The 16,521-nt window shown below is 42.6% G+C and overlaps 1 protein-coding gene across 1 annotated transcript; it reads left to right on the top strand.

The window, feature by feature from the left end:
• Positions 1-2,211: 2,211 nt before the first annotated feature.
• Positions 2,212-16,298, top strand: cotl1 (coactosin-like F-actin binding protein 1). The gene is made up of 4 exons (XM_004573894.5): positions 2,212-2,589; positions 3,439-3,521; positions 10,172-10,329; positions 14,680-16,298. The coding sequence occupies exons 1-4, from the start codon at positions 2,513-2,515 to the stop codon at positions 14,788-14,790; spliced, it is 429 nt and encodes a 142-aa protein (XP_004573951.1). The 5' UTR covers positions 2,212-2,512; the 3' UTR covers positions 14,791-16,298.
• The last annotated feature ends 223 nt before the right edge of the window (positions 16,299-16,521 follow it).

The raw sequence follows: 16,521 nt of genomic DNA, 5'->3' as shown, positions 1-16,521 counted from the left end.
AGCTGCTAAATGAATGAATGAATATATTAAAGAGATAAACGGAGGCCTATCGGTTTTATGATACAGTTAACCTCGATTAATAATCTGAAAGAAAACAATATTAGTTAAACAATGTGGGCCTGGACAGGTCACCAGTGCAGCACACTGGTAACCTGTCCAGGGTTTACCTTGCCTCCTAAATTTGTCAAATAAAGTTTGTCCCGTTCAGGGAAAATGAGTTACACAGAGAAAGGAAGTGGACTTCTATGAAAAGCCCCAAAAGCTATTGATAAAAGACATGATAAGATGATTTATTTTTATTCATTTATTTTTATGAGTAATATATTTATTTTGAATATGTTTGGTACACAGTTAAAACATGGAGCAAGTTTGCCTCTTTTACGTCATAGAGTTGACTGCACATGAGCTAACTGGAGACCAGGTAGGAGCAGGGTGCCCTATGGGAGGAACACGAACAGGTGGATGAAGTGCGATGCTGTGGGGAATGCTTGGCTCAGAAACTTGGCTCCTGGCTTCGGTGTGGCGATTACTGTGATGGAGTAACTCCGATCACGGCAGCAGTGTTCCTTGTGCAATAATGTTTAGAGATGCTAACTCTAGCTTCCTTGTCCACAGCAGCCACTTCTTTTTTTTTAACTCAGTGTTTCTGGTGCAAAAAGTAGCTTCTGTAGTGAAATGCGAATCTAAGAAAACTCTCTGAACTGTGATGTTTTGAAGTTAAGGCTAAAAAAAGACAAAAGTTATGAACAAAGCACCATTTTGTTTGGACAGCTCCTTAGTCGAAAAGCTGCTCTGAGAACAGAGGACTTTAAATACAGTTTCTTTTGCAGTGGAAAAAATGGAAGGAAGCAGTTCTGTCAGAAGGCCCCACAAGCACGGCCTTTCTGTGATTAAAGTAAGGACACAACATTTATCAAGCTGTCATATTCATATTTAGGATGTTTAATAAGGAGAGAACATCTTCTCTCTCTCTGCAGCCTGCATGTAACAGCAGGTGCAGACTGTGAGGCAGACAGATGGAGATGAGGCTGGAGAGACAGAAGACATAACCAGCCCCCCTCCTGCAGTCTAACATAGTTATTTGTGTGGTTATTGCGGACCACTGAGTCTAAGTTTGCAGGAAAGATTGATGAAAGCTTGTGACCGACAGCAGGTCGACCAGCAGGTGGCAGGATGATGCAGGCACAAACAAACCAGGAGGTACAGCTCAGTTGGGCTTATGCCAGTGTCAAAGAGGAGGGAGATGACCTTTGACCTCTAGCTAGCCTATTTGATCAGTGGATGTTTTAAGCCCACCTCGTGGGTTTACGGTGTAGTTTATGTGAGTGTAATGACCAATGGCTTTGTGTCAGACTAGTACCTGTTCCTCAAATTAATTCATCTGCACTCTGCTGTGTAAAGTTGCGCTAGCAGGTAAAAGAAAGACCGGAAGTTGATCGTTTTAACTTAAGAATAAAAGTATCTAATTAAAATAAAAATGAGCAAATGCCAAAAAAAAAGCAAAACAATTGCGCTCATTCTCATGTTATTGTATAACATATGGCATATGTATTGCTTCCATTTTTACACCTTTTCCTTTGTGAAAGTTATTTTTATTCTGCTGAATCATTTTTGATACACTTTTACTTTTTTCATGTTTCTGACAGAACTTTGGCTGTCAGTATTGATAAACAGAGCCAATAAAAATAATCATTCACTGTAAGAGCAATTAAATAAGAAATGTCAATCTGGAATCAAATCGCTAAAAGATATATAATGTGTAATATTAGAATGAGAGAAAGAGAATTCATATTTATTTATTCCCTTAGTAACAGGAAGAAATCTTCAGCACAACCAGGCTCAGAACCAGGATTACTGCCCACGTGATCCTGAAATATACAGAATTATAGAAACAGAAAGTTTCTGTTAATTCAAAGAAATTCAAAGAAAATCTCTTGTCCACAAAAAAGGACGTTTTACCTGTAGTGATTACTAATAGAAACCTATAATAATATTATTATTTATAATAATAACATTTCATGGTAATGCAGAATGTAAAATGGCTAAATTTGGTTTCAAGTCACTTTTGAGAACTTGCTGCTTTTGATTTTGTTTAGAAAATCCCTGCCGGAAAGTGTCGCTGCCTGTCGCCGTTGCCTTGACAGCGCTTCTTTTGCTAAACGCTCATTGACCAGGAGGAGGTGAACGCAGCGTCTGGGGGAGCTTCTCTGTCTGTCTGCTGGCAACCTGATTGACTAACATCACCCACGCCCATAAAGTGGTAACATACAGGAAATGAACCGAGCTGCTAGAAGAACAGCCGTCTTTTCCCGCTGAGTCTGACCGGCTTGATTGTTCCAGTGCAGTGGTCGTGATTTCCGACTGAAGCCCGCCGTGAAACGCTATCGGTTCTAGGTCTGATGTGTAGCATCCACTGTGCAAGTTAGCCGCTTTAGTACCGTGTAGCTGGCCCTCCCTGGTTCGGACCCATTCAACGCTCATTTTGCCTGCCTAACACTTCTCAATCCGAAAAATGGCAACCCAGATCGATAAAGAGGCTTGCAGAGAGGCTTACAACCAAGTGAGGGACGATAACACTGACATCAATTGGTGAGTGTGCGGGCACGGTTACTAACCCATACTCCATTGAAGATTGTGACTGTTTTATATTAACGCTAAAATTACCGAAAATGAATGACACGCGTGCATAACCCTGCATCTGTCTGGTGGTATTCTAGCAGTTATCCACTTCGGCTACCATTAAAACACCAAATAGAGTATTTATTTGATGTGGTGTTAGTTAAAAATTTATTTCTCTCTGTCTGTTACCGCCCACTGTTCCGTCTTTTCAATGAGGAAGAGCGCAACATGAAGAGACGGACTTGCTTTTGAAAAAGTTGAAATTGTGTTTAAATAAGCGTCGTTTGAATAAGCGGATACATGCCGAATAGCACACTAACTAATAAAGGCCAATAAAATGTAATCAGCTGTATGTTTGGTGGCGTTTACTTGTGCATTTCTGCACCAGAACTTTAAATTACCCTATGTTCCTATGCAGTTACGCCTGCTCATTGCGAAAACGCGCCAGAACGGCACATTGCGGACTGTTTCTTTAGAAAAACTGGCCAAAATACACGCAGCGTTCGCTGTCCTGTCCCTCGGATGTGGCTGATCTGTATTCTGACTGTTCAGCGGTCACACGGCGCACTGTTATCAGGCCCGGCGGGGCAGAAGTAATTTCCTTTGTCCTGTATTCAATGGGGAAAATGTTATAGTGGTGACACTTGCAGATGGCTGATACACAGCTGCCACCTTGCATGGGCGTCTCAGGCATTTTTCTGCAATGGTGTGTGTGTGTGTGTGTGCGTGCGTGCGCGTGCGCGCGTGCGTGTGCGTGCGTGTGTGCATTATGCAAACTCATGTGATCCAACAGTAATTAACCCACTGTGCTCCTTCCAGGGCTGTGTTTAAATATGAGAACAACATCATCGTGCCTGGAGGACAAGGGACTGACTATGAGGACTTCAAGATGCTGTGCACAGGTAAGACTGGATCAGTTTTAAACGCAGGGCTGTGGCTGTGTAGCTGGCTGCTGTAGATTCTGTAAAACAGCCTATATATCAGGCAGCTTGACTTGGCGGGACACTAATCTTTTAAGACTCTGTGCTCCATCACCCAATGAGCCTTGAGCCTGTGACGAGGCTGTCAGAGCACTTAGCTGTGTATTCATTGTGTTGCATAATCTGGTTCACAATATCTCAAGTTTTTTTTACTACAGGGCGGCCTACATTTGTCTATTGGTGCAAACTACAATGGAAATATGTTAACTTTTAGTTTTACTCCTTCAACGAGCTGATGTTCATTAATATTTCACCTGCCTCTAACAAGAGAGCCTCCAAAGCACCCATCGGCCGCTGTGGTGTAATGACTTCCAGTGCGCAAACCTTTTATGTATAGATTTCAAAAAACCCATCTCACTCCGGTTCCCCTTTAGAGAGAGCGAAGCATCTGCTCAGATGATGGGTGTGGCAACTGCTAATGCAAGCTCTTTAAAGCTTCAGGGCCTCCTGTGTCTCTCTACTTCCTGATGTCTAGAGCTCACATTCCTATGTTGAAATCACTCCTTTACAACAGTGCTTTACATGTAACCGCTCAGCTGCTGCGTTCGCTATTAGTTCCTGTTCAGTGATGACACGCACATCTCCCTCTGTGGGCTCGTTTGCCTTATTTAGCAGTGAAGTTGTAACCTGCAGAAAAAAACCCTCTGCGTGCGTGCGTGCGTGCGTGGGAGGAGCTGCCGCAGACTTGAGTTTAGTGAGTTCAGATCAACTCTTGTAGAATATTGATCTTAAACTTATACTGCAGCAGGAAGTGAAAAAAGAAGATGCTGCATGCTGGGGTATTGTTTCACCAAGATCTGGTTCCTCATTTTTTAATGTAGTTTAAGACTTTTTAATCCTAGTTTCTTCTAAGAAAATGTAACTGCAATCAATGACTTATTTATTTAGAGGTATATATTATTGAGTAAACTCTTCACCATGTTGTAAAGGAGACTTTCACTTTTTAAGTCGTCCAAATGTATATTTTAAAAACAATCACCTGTAAGCCAAAATGAATGCCCATATAACCACCAGACGATGGATGATTCAGAGATGTATCGACTTTTCATCTTTCTGTGCGTTACTGTGCAGTTAAATTCAGGTGGTTCTTGTTTTCAGAAGATGAATCCTAACCAGCTTGTTAGGTGAACTTCCATGAAATATGGTTCAGACTTGTCAGGTTCCCCTCAGGTTGAATTATAAGCACAGGGTGATCTGTGCCCAGGCATAAATTGTTTAAATATTGGATGCATTCCCATAAAACATAGTTCAGAGGATACATTTTACTGGGTTTAATGTCCAGATTTTACTGTAACACCTCCAGCTAGCCAACACTTTTACATAGCCCTAAAATATTTGAAGACCTGCTGACTCAACTCGGAAAAAGGTCTAGTGCAGACATTCATAGCCCCCAGGGGACGAATCAGAATTTCCCTGTAGTTTTCTGGACCTTTGATCCGTCTATGGATTTTTATGGATTGCTGTTTTAAAACTAAAATAAAGAATTCTATTTATTTATATATTTCCACCTGTGTCACGGCGGTGCAGCGGTGTCGCCTCTTTACGAGAAGGCTGTGGGTTCAAATCTGTCGCTAAGCACGAGCTTGCAGCTTCCTCCCACAGTCTGTAGGCATGAATGTGAAGTTAACTGGTGAGTGTGGATGTGGGTATGAATGCTGCTTTCTCTCTGTGATGGCCCTTTGATGCCCTACCCCACATGCTGCCACGTTTCTTCTGGAAATAAACGAAGATGCACATCTGTACGTTTTTAGCAATTTCCAAACCTGAGGTCTGATCTTTTTAATCAGTTGTGTACAAATAGCTTAAAGTGCTAATTATAAAAGGTGGTGTGAGCTCATTAGGAGGAATCCAGCTGCCTTGACCTCACCGCCCTCAGGCCTCGCTGTTAGCGTAGATTAAAAACACCAAATTTGGACACAGTCGACATGCTGGTAACACCACTCCTTGCCTGATCCACCTGACACCGTCCACAGGAGACGGCTCCGGTTGCTTTCAGAGGGGACGGGTGGGTGTGCTTGGGAAGGCAGGGTGTCGCCCGACAACTGCTGAAATGAAGGCACTTAATGCAGAACAACCTCTGTGCCGACAGGTCGCTGTTCTGCATCCTCATCGTGTTGTAGTTTCAGTGCAGATTTGTCTGCAGAGTCAGCATGGCTTTAAAGGAAAGATAAACCAGGAAGAGAAAGGCAGACGGAGGAAGTGGGAGGGTGTGGTTCAGCGCCAGGTCGGGTGAGGATTTGTCTGTACTGGTTTTCTCTCTGGTGGCTCAAACAATGATGAGAGCCATGACAAAGAGTTCATTAATCGCATATAGCAATATTTGGATGTGACAGAGATTGATTCACAGACATGTCTGAGTCAGGTGACTGCTTGTGCAGTGAGGTGTTGACACGAGGGATGTCCTCTGTGGCTGATAAGACTGTTTATAGTGGCTGGTCCTGTCCTGACAGCCTGTATCAGCTGCTCCAATGTAAAGATAAGACGTTTCACTGTGAAGACTTTAACGCAGCAGAGACTTAAAATAAGCCAGTTTACATCTTCAAACCAAAGCCACTGAATTTCCTGCTGAAATGCTTCCTCGTCAGGACATCACAACTTAATAAACCTAAGATAAAATCGCTTAATGTTGTGTTTTTCCAAATAGTTGATTGAATACATCAGAATGCACATAAACAACCTTTTCCACTTGGATTGGATTCACATGTCTGTACTGTGGCTTTGGGTCGATACAGAATACTGATCAGGCACCAGTGTTAACCCTAAACTATGTCCTTCACTGGAAATCATTCTTTTATATATAAGGTAGCAAAATATAGCAATAAATATGGAAAAGGACATAATCACATTCAAGTGCAGTTACAGTTTCCCAGCACGTGGGTTAAAATAACCGTATCCTAAATAAAGGAATGGTGCATCCCAGCAGTACAAGGAAGTGAAGAATGACCTTTCAGCTCTGTCACAATAACTTCACACAGGCCGTTATAAGCACCACGTGTGAATTTGTTGATATCAGCCAACATGTGTGACATTCAGCCAATATATCAGTGCAGCTTTTTACTCTCCAACTTCTTTCAGAGAACCGAGGTGTACGTCAGGACTTTTAATGACCCATTTTAAACTTTTCATTCGAATAGAAAATAGAGTTTAGCTTTTTTCCTGATGAGACTTTTTTATAAAGCTGTTGGCATCCGATACTCCACTCCACTGGTGACATTTCCAAACCAATAGATCACAGGTGGAGAGTGGAAAGTTGGCAGAGCTGCAATAACAGGAAGTTGAAAGAATCAGAAAACTTTATTGATCCCACAGGAAATGGTGAAATTAAAGTGAAATTTGAGGATGTGGAATTCAAAGGCACTGTGAAATATTAGGGACCTTTACTTTTCTGGCACATGTACAGATGCGGTGCCCGGTCGTCACAGAAAGGGGTGACGTTAAAACAACTTGTAGTGAAAGGCGAGGAGCCCGAGCCAAACCCTCCCTGCAGCCAGCGGCACTCAGACCCGGGTGGAGGGACGGTGCTGTTGATGCTTCAGGGCCGTGTTGCATCTAAATGCTGCCTGGTGGAGCTTTTAATGTGACACTGAAATATTTTGGCTGTATTTGTGCCATAATCTGAGATTTGTGTATCGAATGCTTCCATAAGTCTTTGAACATTAGAGGTATTCATTCAGCCTTTATTTGGTTTGCAGCTGAGTCTGTATGTTTGCAGTGCAGTTATTCCCAAAATGAAACGGCTCTTTGCCCTGCAGCCCACAGAGAACAACATCTGGAAGATGGTAATGAGTAATCTGTGGAGCACCTGAAGGCAGGGCGGGCAGGAGTGTGTTTATTGGACAATGTGTTGACATCCTGCAGGCGTGATAAGGCATCTGCACTTTCCTTAAAATTCAAATATAAGTCCTTTCCACGTTTTCTGACTTCTTAGACCAAACAAGGCTCCAGCAGAGTGGTATGCTGGATTTATGCTTCTGCATTGGTGTTCGCTTGTGGCTCTTTGGGCCTTAGAGAGGCATTGTGGGAATTCAACCAAAGCAGTTGCTGCACAGACGCGCTTGGTGTGCAGTTATTTCTAAAAAGCAAACAGCAGGTCAGCTGACGGTGACGATGCTGTGGTGCTGATTGGTTTGAAAAGTTGCTTTGAACAGCAAACGAGGACTATTTAGTTCCCCACAAAGAGGAAGAGAGGCTTTTTTTTTTCTTTAAGCACGTAAAGACACGTTTCACTACTAACAAGTTGTTAATACTTTCTGAATGCTTTAGTTTAGCCACTAGCATGGAGAACAAAGGGACTACGAGAAGATTAGTCGTCATTAGTGGTTCTTCCACATTTTTTTTTCGATGCTGTCCCCTTTTGACTGCACACGCCTACAACATGTAGATGTGGGTCCCACAGCTACAACAGGGGTGGGGAACTCCAGGCCTCGAGGGCTGGTGTCCTGCAGCTTTTAGATGTGTCCTTGATCCATCACAGCTGGTTTAAATGGCTTTATTACCTCTTCAATTTGTCCTGACCTTCTCCAGAGGCCTGGTAACGAACTAATCATGTGATTCAGGTGTGTTGACCCAGGGTGAGATCTAAAACCTGCAGGACACCGGCCCTCGAGGCCTGGAGTTCCCCACCTCTGGTCTACAGCATGCAGATTTGCAAAGGAAAAACACTAGTCTTCTCCATATTTAGGTTTTGCTATTTTTTGTGGTAAGAACAGAGAAGACCACCTTCTGCCAAAAAGCAAAGGAAGCATCTCCAAAAACGATATTTGTAGAAGTCTTCAGATGCTTGTGATTTATAAACCAGGACAGAGAAGTTCCTGTGAAAATTACAGATCATGTAGCTATATCACTGGTCTCTGTCCATCAGCTGTCTGCAATCATTTTGTAGGTAACAATGAGTCCTAGCAGTCATTCTCAGTTGGTGTCTTCAGAGTTTAAATAGGTTTAACTTTGTATTTAAATCACTAAGCTTCCATGCAGTTACGGTGTCTGTTTATCAAGAGAGATTACGCTCTGATAGGTGGTTTTTGATTGAATTAACCATTTCACTTATTTTCCAAGTACCAGTGCCAAATATGTGTTTCACTGTCACTAATGTAAATGCTTTTCTTCATATACCAACTTTAACTGAACATCTTCGGCTTCTGGACTGTTAGTTGTTGAAAGGTTTGGTAAAACTGAACCTCCAACTTTTCAAAATTCTCTGGAGGGGCAGCCAATCAGAAGAAAGTTTGCTTAACAGAAGGGGGAGGAGCTAAACTGTTTTAGTCAGAATGAATTGAGGGGTAGCACCAAGGCCCATCAAAAGATGAATAAGGACCATTTTTGAATTATGAATAGAATTCAAGAGTAAATGTATGGATGGCAAAGACACCGACCATGATTTTATCAAGTTCTTGATTCGTCATTTTGTCTGTCAGATGCCAAAAAGAAATAAAAGACGCTGCTTGTAATTAAGCACATCTTGTGGTGATGTCAAACATCAGTCCAAACAGTTCAAATGTATTCAGTTTAATATCCTCTGAGGAAAAGAAAACAATGAAGTCCTCAAATGAAGAAGCTGAGGAAAGAAGGAAATTAGGAAGGATTTGGAGGTTTTGAGCAAAACGTTAGTCTCTGTATATCTATCTGTACATATGACAGATAACACACTGCCTATATAAAGTTAAAGAGCTGACCACAACGGAATAAAAAGCTTGAAGACTTAAAAAACAGGTCAGTCAATTTCGTTAAGATTTTAACCACCAACATTTATACTTGATCTTTATTCTTAGTACAGAAATTCTGAATTGGTGCATGGCTGAAATTATTCATCCATCTATTCAAATTAAGTGACCGTTCCTTAATCTCTACTCAGAATTTTGAGTTAGCAGATGAAGAGCACATTCAGGATTTTCTTAAGATTTGGTGGAAAGCTGCATCTGAGTGGAAACCCAGGATCCCGAGGCGGCGCGAGTCGGACAAAAGAAGCAGCAGAAATGTTTGTTCGTTCATGTCGGCGCACTTGTTTGTATTCGGGCGTTATTCTCAGATTGCAGTGGACCACCGTGACAGTGACGGGCGTGGTCACTGGGAGGTTTGCGACACAACCGCAGGGCTCACAAACGATTTTACTCATCTAGTCTACTGACCTGAATACTCCCCGGCTGCACAGACGCGCTCTCACAAAGCGTCCCTCTGGTTTGGAGTGCTGGGACTGTGCCACTGGGACAAAAGCACACAACTCTGCACAGCAACACTTAAAATGTAAAACTGGTGATCAAAGCACAAACTCTACAGTTACAGTTTTAACTGATCGATGGTGGCCAGTTCTGAATAGACTAATAAAACTTAGTGGATAGCATTGGGTTGCATAAATAAATATCCAGCGATGTGTTTGCAAATATGAAAATAGCAATAAGTTATGTCCGCATGACAACAGCCCAAAATCTAAAGACAATTAATGCTTAATGTGTTGTATTTCTTTGATAGTGTTTTTTATAACTCCATCTGGTGCCATCCTTTCTTCCTCACTGATTGGTTAGTCGATGTGTTCGGCTTTAATCTGTCTTGACTCGTGCATTCCCGTCTTCCCTCAGACGACGCTCGTCTGTTTGGCTTCCTCCGGATCACGACGGGAGATGCCATGAGCAAACGAGCCAAGTTCACCCTCATCACCTGGATCGGGGAAAGCATCAGCGGGCTGCAGCGTGCAAAGATCAGCACGGACAAGACGCTGGTCAAAGACATTGTGCAGGTCAGTGACTGGAGAAAGTAGCAATTAAAGTAATGGTTCCTTTGGGGAAACTGGTGGCTTTGCATTCGCACGACACTGGATTCAGAACAAAAACAACGGAAGGATAAATGTGTTATGGACTCTTTGTATTTCTGAGGCCATATTTAAAGGTGGACACAGGCACTCTGAGGTCACCCATCGGTCAGCGCCCCACAGTTTATCAGCCAGTGTCCGTTTTGACAGATATTTAGATTTTAGTTTCAGTCATAATGTAGACAACTGAAGTCTCTTTGCTTCAGTTGACTAAATCAGCGGCCCCCAACCCCCGGGCCTGGGACCGGTACCGGTCCGTGAGTCGTTTGGTACCGGGCCGCGAGAGTTGAGGCTCAGGTGTGAAATGTCTGGTTTTCAGGGTTTTTATTTTGTTATCGTTTTTATCGTTAACTCTGTTTTCCTGGGTCTTTTCACGTGTGTTATGAATAAATCTTCTTTTTTTCGGTACCGGTACTAGTTTTATTTTGTTGTATTTATCCGCAACACCTTAAAGGCTGGTCTGTGAAAATATTGTCGGGCATAAATCGGTCCGTGGCGCAAAAAAGGTTGGAGACCGCTGGTCTAAATGGCATGAGACTGCAGTCGTCCAAGTCTAAAGTTGATTCAGCTCAAAAAAAAAAAAAAAGGTGTAAAAGTTTATTATGTACGGTGAGAGTTTACAAAGGTCACAGTTTACAGATTGTCTTATTTTGCTTGTCCACACATGTCTTCCTCCCATGTGTTGACATTTTGTTGTGTTGTCAGGAGAAACGGGGAAGATGGGTGCTAACTTACTTAAGCTTAAAACTTAATTAGCTTTGATTTATATTTGAATCATTGACAAAGTGTCAGTACTTGTCATTATAGTTTTTGTCCTCATGCATAAGATTTATTTAGCTGTGTCAGAAGAAAGTGTGCCCTGTTGGGTCCTATGATGAATTATTGGTCAACAAAATTAACACTGTTGTTAGGTGAGACTATCAAACATGACATACGGCTGCAACGTGAAAACCTTGGATGCCCGCTAATGACCATTTAATTAGTATCAGACTAATAAAGTTCTTGCATTTAGCTCGAGTTAGCGGTGGTGAAGCCTAGCAAGTGACCTTTGGACATAATTAACGGTACATGTGGAGGTTTGGTTTCTGATAGAGACGGCACGATATCACTTTTTAATGTCCGATTCCGATATCATAAATTTGGATATCTGCCGCTATCGATATGAATCCGATACAGCGCATTTTGTAATCAATAAAACTGTTTTTTGTAAATATCTTGCTGCATTTTGTATAAGTTCATACTCAAGTTTTAAAAAAACAGGAGACTGAAGCTATTCTGTTATACCTGTATGCAAAAAATACACTGCACCCAAAACATTTCATAGTTCAGCAACACTGATCACTCTAATAAATTTAAACCTACACCATCCTCCCTATTCTGGTATTTTAAAGAGTACTTACCTACCTCACTAATAGGGTTGCCAACTCCCAGCAAAAATATTAGGGAACCACCCCCCGCCCTTAATCGATGTAATCAACTTTAATTTAATGCATGTGTAAAACAAATGCACAGAAATCAATTATTTTTCTACAATATTTAAATAGATTCAACATCTTTCTTCAACAGAATTGCAGACTGCACAGATGGTACCAAAGGAAAAAGTACTATAGCTTACCTGGGTGTATATTAGACTTATTAGTTACTATCTACAATAATGGATTTCTATACATTTAATCGGATGACCACTTTTGTTGTAAGATTCAGATAATTATTTATTCAAAGTTGTTAAATGACATAACAAAGAAAAGTATTTCTTTGTGCCCCCCTCTCCCTGTTAATGCCCAACCTGGCCCCCGACAAAACTTTGCTAGACCCGCCCCTGCACAGTTACCAGCTGTCAGCTGCTTAGAAAAGGATCCTGGTGTTATTTGTCTCTCAGAAACAGTTCATAACTTCCCTTCAACTCATCCATGTCACCTAAAAGGTAAACCTGTTTCTCCATCACCTGCTCTAATGATTCAGTAAGGACATCTCCTGGTTTCATCTTCATGTTTCCCTCTCACCACATATCCAAACCAACATCATGACCAGCAGCTTTACAGCTGTGGCTCCAGCAAACATCAGCTGATACTAGAAATTAATATTAAATACATTCTAACAACAGCTGATCACTTTTAAACGTGCTGCTGTTGTTTATCCGCTGGTCCCCTCTTTCTAGCGCAAAGTGGGCGATAAACAAAAAAAGACGGATTTGCGGCAGAAAAACCGATCAGTTGATCATTGATCAGTTTCATGTTTGAAGTAATAACGGGAGAGGGAGGGGGAGTGAATGAGAGAAGTAGATGCAACTGCGCAGCAAAGACAGAATAACTCCAGCTTTGTCTATTTTTTAATTCTAGCTGAAGTCCGGGACAAATCGCTTCCTTTTCACCTCAGTATGGAACTCCGATGGCCAGTCCAGCTGTGGCTCAATATATCAGTTGTTAAGCTTAACATGGAAATACTCTGCAAACATTCAGGGATGAACTTACACACTTGCTTTACTTCTCTGGGATAGTTTTCGCCGAGATGAAATGCTGCGGTTAGGAAGCATGTAGCGAGGCTCCAAATGCTTCAACAGACCACACAGGTGTCGCAGACAACAGCCGCTCTATCACGTGACACATACTGCCCCGATGCACCGAGCTGGGTTACGGCAAGTAGCGCGTTTTGTGAGGTCATTTTGTGATACTCCGGATCGGATTACATTTTTTTATTTCTCTCCGATATCCGATCCAGTAATTTAAGTCAGTATCGCACCGATACGTAATATCGGATCGGTCCATCTCTAGTCTCTGACTGTTTTTCAATGTAACCTTTATTCGGCTTGTGTCATTGGGGTTAAAGATCACTTCTGTGGGGAAACCTCCCACCAGAGCAGGATGACAGTCAGTCCATGCAAATGAAATGATGTTGAAAACCAAGTGATGACAGTAAAATCAGGAAAATGACACACAACAAAGACAAACGATGAGGTTACAGGATACGTTCTGTAAGGGATATGCAAAAATAAATGAAGTCTGCATAAACTTTTATAAACCACAGAAGAAATTCAGCTCTTGCCATCAGATTTCTGTAGTATCAGAGTAATGTAGTTAAAGCTATCCGTGCATTCATGAGTTCTTAAGAAACGGCCGTTTCAACGTGACAATGGTGACAAAAAAAACAAAGAAATCCAGTGGACTAGAAATGCTGCACTCACCTGCAGCACAACAACACAGCACAACATGAGCTTAAAGAGCGCGGCTGCATTTACCAATTACCAAATTACCAAAGAGGCTTATATGTTGGTGTTAACAACGTCAGAGTGGCCAAAACATTTTTAGCTTTGAATTCACGCTGAGCTGATAAAACGCGGCAGGTTGCTCAGGACGAGCAGCCAGTTCGTTGGCAAACAGGAAGTCGATTCAGTTGTGGTTATTACTGCGGAGGAGGTGAAGAATTACAGGATTAAAACCAACAAAGTAGTGTTGAAATAACACCTCGGTTCAAAAATAATATGGCTTGCTAGAACATGTGACTACCTCGTGCTGATGAGCTCCAGCAGTGGAACATGCTGCATGACGGGTTTTGGATGCAGAAGACTGTATTAGCTGTAATAATACAGATAATATCGGTGCCTAAATTAAAGTTGTTGGTGACACTTGCAAGAAATGAAGCGTAGCTTCGCCCACCTACACAGGAGCTGATGATAACTCACCGGTAGCCTGTCTGCAGCTGCTGTAAGCTGCTTTGCAACCCACCTCCACCCCAGAACCTCCTTTAAATGCTGTCTCAGACTTGATTAACAGCAGCTGCTTTCCCTCCGCTTATGCATTCAGTACATCTTCATGGAGGGGCAAATGTCAATCAATTTGTCACTAACTTATTATGTAATTTAATTTTTCCCCCTATTTCCAGTTTACCTTTTAATTTGTATTAAACTGTGAAGGAGTTTATTGAAAGCATCCTCATAATGCGCATCTAAATACAGGCTGCTTATCGTAGGGATGCACGCCTGTAATTAGGCAGATGATATGGTGTTCATTATTGTCAGCAGGTCATATGTATGATGTGGGCTATCGCCAAAATTATTTTAGATATCTCCAGTATCGTAGCAGAATTTCACAATCGAAGCTTCATGTTTTTAGAAGATTTTAAAGAAAGTTGTCTCTTGGATTAACTGCTGGACTGAGCAGAGAGAAGTATACATGTGGTCATAAAGTATGCTCGAGTAAAGTCCTGTTAGCTTTGAGTGTTCTCATGTAGATGCATTCTGGTATCGCTGGTCTTCTCTGATCTTCTCTTCTCTCTGTGCAGAACTTTGCCAAGGAGTTCATGATCAGTGACCCGCGGGAACTGGATGAGGACTACATCCGCACAGAGTTGAAGAAGGCCGGCGGAGCCAACTACGACGCCCAGGCCGAGTAAAGAAGTGCCACTGGAAGGGTCGGGTCAGGGCGGAGCGGCTGTGGGTGGCGGGGTGGGCTTGGGTTGTCTAAATGGGGGGGCGGGGAGTGTTGGGACTGGGCTGCTACCTCTCGGGGAGAGGGCAGGGCAGGATGGAGAGGGCACTAGTGACAAGTAGACCGTCACAGGAAGCTGAACCAGCTTACTGAGGAAAAGCCTCTTTGGATGTGTCCACATCTGTATCAGGGTGCTTCTGTCCTCGATTTGTAGGATAAACAGCTGGAACCAATGCAGCTGCATAACAGAATATACAGGTTAACCACCACAGACGTGTGCTTAAAGCAAGCATATAAGCACTCTTACAGGTGTCCTCTCCTTTCTGACACCCTGCCCTCTCCCCAGTCAGCTCATGGTTGGTTATCTACTGTGCTGTGCGTCATCATCTCGCGCTCCTCCTCGTCTCAGCTGTCGTCCGGCTTCAGCGCCATCCGACTGAAAGCGAAGGAGGAAAATGTGGAAAAACTGGAGGGCTTCACTTCAAAGATGCCCTGAGAGCGGCTCATGTTATTAAGACTGTTCACCGATAAGAGCACAGCAGACACCCCTCGCTTGCAGGCATGTGTTAGATACCAGAACATGCTCGTAGTCTTAATACACTGTACCTCCAGGTGGAAGAGATCTCCATTTTCCCAACAGTATCCTCGGTGATGGTTGGCGGCTTGTTTTGAGCAAGCTTAGCATTTCTGCTGAGTGCACATTTAACTGCCTCTTCATCTCCAGCCAGACAGCTGTGTTTGGATTACAGCTTCAGAGTTCACTGTAATTGATCCTCCTCTGAGCTGTGGAGCCTTCTTGTCCCTCTAGTTTCTGTTTGTCTTTATCCGTGTCAGCTGAGATGGCAAACAACCATGTTCGTGGCTTTGGCCTGTATTTTGCTATAGAGGCACAAAGGAATGACTAATATATTGATCTGTAAGCATCCGTTGCAGTCGGCTATCGCCTGTTCGCCTCAACCTCAGAGGATAGTGAAAAATGGAGGTCTTTTCTTCTGGTGTCTCATCTCATCATCTACCACTGAAAGGTATCCATGCATACTGTAACCTACTGTGTTTGACTGCCTTAGTCTCCCATGGAGAGAGGGTCATCATGGGAGCTTGTGGACACTACACTGTGATTGGCTGTCTTCTTTTACATGCGGGCGGGATGTGGGTCTGAGCCCGTCGTCCCGACCCAGGAGCAGCCACGTCTCGGTTGTAGCATCTGTTTTTATTTAGGTTCAACCCTCCCTTCCCCCCCCTGCTAAAAAGGATAAAATAGGATTGTATTTCTTTGTACTTTTCTTGCTTTTGAGATGAATTTTATTTTCTCTGGAAAGTTTTACTTGATCATTTGTTTTGTTTTTTGTTTTTTTGTTTTTGTTTTGTTTTTTTAACATTGGAACAGGAAAAAAAAATCATGCGAAATTGAAATAAAACAGAATGGGCACAAGACCGGTCATTTCAAAATAAAATTTGATGTTTTTTCCAAAACCTAGTGTCTCCAAAGTGTCTTTTGTGTCTCTTAACCTCCATTTGTATTACGACAGTAACCCAGCAAACACATCTATGTTGGCCCAGAGTCGGTAGGTGTGGGTCAGCAACAGGATTGTGCGTGGAGGGCAAGACCACACTCGTCAACTTTGCATCCTCCTCCATGTGTCACCAGCACCAACATCTGTGAAGGCCTGGTTGTTTCCTCAATGATACACATCTG

This window comes from Maylandia zebra, linkage group LG7 (genome assembly GCF_041146795.1).
Source record: "Maylandia zebra isolate NMK-2024a linkage group LG7, Mzebra_GT3a, whole genome shotgun sequence".
Lineage (NCBI taxonomy): Eukaryota > Metazoa > Chordata > Actinopteri > Cichliformes > Cichlidae > Maylandia > Maylandia zebra.
This window is presented reverse-complemented; position numbering and strand designations above follow the sequence as displayed.

Excerpts from the sequence above, each read along its gene's own strand:
- cotl1 (XM_004573894.5), top strand. The coding sequence starts at position 2,513 with ATGGCAACCCAGATCGATAAAGAGGCTTGCAGAGAGGCTTACAACCAA. Across the intron at positions 2,590-3,438 it reads GATAACACTGACATCAATTG|GGCTGTGTTTAAATATGAGA; the intron begins GTGAGTGTGCGG and ends TGCTCCTTCCAG. Across the intron at positions 3,522-10,171 it reads CTTCAAGATGCTGTGCACAG|ACGACGCTCGTCTGTTTGGC; the intron begins GTAAGACTGGAT and ends GTCTTCCCTCAG.